Source organism: Haplochromis burtoni, unplaced genomic scaffold, assembly GCF_018398535.1.
Source record: "Haplochromis burtoni strain Fernald_Lab_line unplaced genomic scaffold, NCSU_Asbu1 Contig_2779, whole genome shotgun sequence".
Taxonomy (NCBI): Eukaryota; Metazoa; Chordata; class Actinopteri; order Cichliformes; family Cichlidae; genus Haplochromis; species Haplochromis burtoni.
This window is the reverse complement of record NW_024585140.1, coordinates 4,802-10,009: the sequence shown is the minus strand read 5'-3', so window position 1 is coordinate 10,009 and position 5,208 is coordinate 4,802. Positions and strand designations below refer to the sequence as shown.

The following is a 5,208-nucleotide window of genomic DNA, read 5'->3' as shown; positions in this document are numbered from 1 at the left end:
GTAATCTGGAAAATGAGTCACGCTAAACCGGATCCAGTGTGAATCCTTGATCCATCTGGGAACTGCCCTGTTACAGAGCCTCGGATTCCTTCAGGGGGATCTGGTTCTGGGTCCACCCACTGAGACTGATTTAGCTGATTTTCAGTAGAAAAATATTGAGGCTCAGAATGTAAACATTTAAAATGTTGTTTGACACCAATCTGAATTTCAACATGATATGTGATCAGATTACAATTAGACCGTCTGCAGCTGCATTTAAAGTGATCGTGTGCGCTTTGCTGTTACACCACATGTGAGCTGAAGTTCCTCTGCTGCCTCTGGCAGATATCACTGAGTGTTTGTCGCCCTCTGATGGACACTCAGAGGTGTTGGCTGGTGAGTCTGGACTGCAGAGTAATTATCAGCATTTCATTAAAGTACAAATGTACTCATTTACATTACTGCATTTAAAATGTTGTGAACTGAGCTGATGGAGTCATGTCAGTGTTTCTCCTCAGCATCCTGCAGCTTTAAGGCTACGTCCACACTAGCTCGGATAGATTTGAAAACTCCACGTCCACACTAGCATTTTCAGTCGTTTTCACAGAGTTGCGCATCCACATTCAAACCCTTACATTCCAGTCCTGTGCATGCGTGAAACACAAGACGATTCAACCTGCAACCTCAAAGGAAAACGCATTAGTGTGGACGTAGCCTCAGAAACTTTAGTCCAGAACAACAAGGACATCACACACAACGAGGACTTCTTCAAGCTTTGCTCACAAACTTTCTGTCCTTTTTCCTCCATCTGGGAAGTGTTTCAGGAATCTCAGACGGGGTAATTGAGACCACATGTGTGCACCACACTGATGTGTGACCCACACCTCCCTGTGAACATTATAATCGCCCGTCTGAGAATGCTTTCCACCTCTGCTTACATTCTATTAAATGTTTCAGAAAAGTGTGATTACGTCAACTTCTAATGATTCACTTGATTAGTTTCAGTGGGTCAGGACTGCAGCTGCCGTGTGTTGTATGACAAAAGCACCTTCAGGTATCTCTGTGCATGGAAGAGTTATGTAACCTATTAAAACATGTTGCCAGTAGCGCCCTCACAAGGCTAGTTATAGAAGTCAACTTAGGAGTTTTTCAGCCTCCTGCTGTCCCACACGCTTATATGTTGTTGTTGTTTTATTGTTAATTTATGATGTGATCTCCAGTGTTTTCCTGAAACTGGGGTCACCTGTTGTTCATGTATGACAATACTAATAAAGTTATAGTTCAGTGGTGTTCATAACACACACACATTGCGAATACAAACTGAGCTCTCTGTCTCACGGTTCCCTCTTCTCACTCTGCTGAAGTTCCAATGAAATGCAGACTAAAGAACTGGAGAGAGGCCTGAGAGCTGGAAGAAGCCGAACGTTTGTCATCTGGAAAACCTGGAACAGATGCAAATGAAGCCAGGCACCAATGAATAATTCATAATTCAAAAGAAATATCAACATATTGACAGCAGAACATGAATGCAATTCAATTCAGTTTTATTTACAGAGCACCAAATTCCAACAATCAGCTCAAATCACCTTAAACATCACCGTCAGCTCACAGTTATAGTACAGAGATGAAAGCCTGCACAGCTGGTGTGCTAGCAGCTGTGTGAGGCTGTACTTTGATCTAAATGCTAATATCAGCAGCTAAGAGATATTCTGATCTTACCCTTCTGCCGGAGGTTTCTTCCTGTTAAAAGGGAGTTTTTCCTTCCCACTGTCGCCAAAGTGCAAGTTTTTTTCAGGGTCCCAACATAATTTCTTCAGAAGAAAGTACTGTACATGATGCCAGCATTTCCCCACATTTTCTAGATTCTGTACCAGTACTTTGTGTAAGATGCCATCAAAAAGTCAGTTAAGTTTTATTCTTTCTCACCTGTCTTTCTGTCTCCTTTCATCTTTAAAAGCCATGTTAGAAAAAATATTTGCCCTGCCGTGCTGTTTATTGATGTGGTAAATAAATAGTTTATGAAAATATCACTAAATCTGTCATTTATTATTTTTAATATTCAGTAGTGGTCATGTCTCACCTCTAGTCTTCTCTGTCTTAATTTCAGGTTTCCACCATGTGTTGTAGATAGTTCAGGAGGTTAACTCGACCAGCTCTTTGGGTTTCAGCTAAGCACTGTTTAGAATACCAGAACAGGGAGGATGGTGCAGGTTTAAGTTTATCAGATTGATACATATACACCAACAAGACTGTACATCACTGTCACAACGACGTTTGTTTTCATTCAAAGGCTTTATGGCTTTTCCTATAATACCTGGTGGGCCGGTCTCCAGTCAAAATGCCCGGGCTGATTTTTACTCGGGTGTACTCTGAGGTGTAACTCATATACTGTGTTAACATGGTAACATGATTTTTATTCCTAAAACATTGTTGTTGTTGTCTTGCTCATCACATCAAAACACAAAACAAGATTGGGATGGCAAAACCAGCGAGTGACATCACTGTAGCTGCGTTCTTATTGGTGCAAATGGAAAAAACTACTGCTGGATAATATTTTCTCAGCATTTATGTAGCTGTGTTCTTTCTGGTTAAAAGACTTAAGTTAGCAATGAGAAAAATAAGAAAGTAACATTTTATAAAGTAAATAAATAAAAATCACTGAATTGCACCCAGTGGGACTTTCTCTCAGGGAAACTGGGTGCCTGAATTCTTTTAATCAGTTCAAAACTCAATCAAAAGAGATCTTAATAAAGAGTAACTGTGTACACGTATCTGGGACGTCTCCAGTGTCGGACTTTGATGGCTCTTTCCATTTTCATTTTGCTGTTGATGAATAATAATTCTCATTAAAATGAAATATGTTCTTCTTCCTTACATTTTCAGGTTGACTGTTCAAAGATGAAGCTGTATCCTCTTCTTCTCTTGCTTTGTCTCTGCCATCTGGGACTCACTGTAAGAAGAACCTCAGTCTAAATAACTAAGGGGAAATACTCTCCCTGTAACTGTACACTAGAAAATAACCCAGTCTGTTCTCATGTCTTCAGGAAGAGCCCAGTCCAGCACCTACAAGTGTCAGTAAAGCAGAAGAAGGCGAGGCGTCAGAGGGTGACAGCTGTGGAGGAGCGTTCAGCCCTGAGGCACACAGGGCAATAGGAAAGGCCACCGAGCAACTGGGTTTGCAGCTCCTGGAAAATCTTCCTGTTAGTCCACAGCAGCCCAATGTCATCCTCTCACCGCTCAGTCTTGCTTTTGCCCTCGGTCAACTCACCTTAGGTCAGTTGTGGGTTAGAGGTTCATCTCTTTATCTGACAAACGTTGTGAAATATGATTTGCGAGCACCGTCACAAGACGAAACCTGTGAAATTCTTGATCACTTCCTGAAAATATGAAGACGAGGCACTGAATTTGATGGAGGGGTCTGGGCTTTACTGCCAACAATGTTAAAAATGGTCATTTCCACCTTCTAATGAAGTTTGATATTTGACTTCGTTGTATCCAGTGCCAGCTGGCTGAAAGTTTGGTTTGAACTTAAAGTGAACAAGAGAGACAGAATTAATATGAAAATAGGAGAAGCACAACTCCTGAACCCAAAACAACAGAAAGTCTGCCAGTAATTCTGATCTGGTTTTAAATATGGTTTCATTCAACTACAAAGAAGCTGTTTGTCTAATGTGAGTTTTCTTTTTTCTGTGGCAGTCCACATGCAAAAGGAACAAACATCATCAACACCAGCAGCCTACATTTAGTACTTTTCTACACAAGACAGAAGCAGACATGTTGTGATGAAGTTCAGGAGCTGGTATGAAATGTTTCTTTGGTTTTATTATGTGATCTGATTTTTCTCGAAGGTGCTCGCACTGAGACAGAGAAGCTGCTACTAAAGACCCTTCACGCCCACGGTCTGGCATGCTACCATCATGCACTGGGAAGCCTTGTACCTCATTTTAGCCACACATCATTGGAGGTAGCGGCACGCATGTACCTGAAGCCAGGTATGAGATGATGAATATTGTACTTGTGGTGATTTATCGTAAGATTGGTATAAATCTGGACTTCTATTTGTATTTTTCCTGTCCTTTCTCTCTCAGGATTTAAAGTGAAGGCGTCCTTTGTTGAAGAGTCTCTGCACAGGTATAATTTACATTTGGGAAAGTATTGCACAAAGTTCCAGAGAAGCAGCCAAGTTAAAAAAAAACACTTTTTTGGTGGAATAAAGGGATAAATCGAATTTGTTTCATACGTTCCTGTTTGTTTATGGTTTTACAGTCTTCCAGTTTGCTAGGTGGTGCAACAATGCTCAAAATCAATTAAGATATTAAGAAGAAAGCTAAAGAGGGCCTGAGAGCATGGCCAGAAATGTTCACTGCATAATACAAAACGTCATGTTAAAATATATAATTTTATATTTGATGCAGGTAAAAAAATAGGTAAAAATGAGAATAGATACCTCTCTTAAATGTCTGTTCATTACTCTTGTCTTGTATGTGCCATGTTGATATGAATTTTCCAGGTACAAATCACAGCCTGTTCCTTTAGTCTCTATGGACGAGGTCAACCAATGGGTTGAGAATGTTACCAATGGACACATCCCCAACTTCCTAGAAAGTATTCCACATGATGTGGTGCTTATGCTCATGAATGCTGTATACTTCAAAGGTGACCCACTCCACAAAACAAAACTCTTCATTATTGTGTTTTACAGTCAGAGAAAAGATGGAACAAAGCTAAATTAATATTAATTAATAAACAAAGCTCATTAACAGGACAAATAAATCAAAGTTTTCTAAAGGGAGAAAAAAGCTCTCAGAATTGTGAAAACTGCAGAAAAAAAATCTGTCCTGGCCAAGGAGGACATCCTTCTCAAGAAACAGTACCACTGTCATATAACCAGACAGCACATTGTGCAAACCAGGGAAGCATCTCATGCTATTAATGAGCACTGTAAAGACAAGCCGTGATACAATGTGATTATCTACAGCTGCTTCAACAACTGAGAAATAAACTGAATTTAAGTTGCTAATGATTCTGACTTTTTTCCACTTTTCATCAGGTCAGTGGCAAACACAGTTTGACCCACAAGCAACATCAAAGGGAGAGTTTTACTTGGACAGCCAGAACTCTGTGTCAGTGGACATGATGAAATCTGTCCAGTACCCTTTACGCCTGATGTATGATTCCAAACTGGAAGCACAGGTAACACCAACGTCTGGGGTAGCACAACATTTAACA

At 40.4% G+C, this 5,208-nt stretch overlaps 1 protein-coding gene across 1 annotated transcript in view; it reads left to right on the top strand.

Moving 5' to 3' along the window:
- Positions 1 to 2,862: 2,862 nt before the first annotated feature.
- The window catches only part of LOC102292177 (alpha-2-antiplasmin), a gene marked incomplete at both ends in the record, with an annotated part of 4,220 nt that continues 1,874 nt past the window's right edge, over positions 2,863 to 5,208 (top strand). Inside the window, 6 exon segments of the mRNA XM_005953200.3 lie at positions 2,863 to 2,931; positions 3,024 to 3,252; positions 3,828 to 3,971; positions 4,068 to 4,110; positions 4,490 to 4,635; positions 5,030 to 5,172. Coding sequence (XP_005953262.2) covers positions 2,878 to 2,931; positions 3,024 to 3,252; positions 3,828 to 3,971; positions 4,068 to 4,110; positions 4,490 to 4,635; positions 5,030 to 5,172 — 759 coding nt within the window.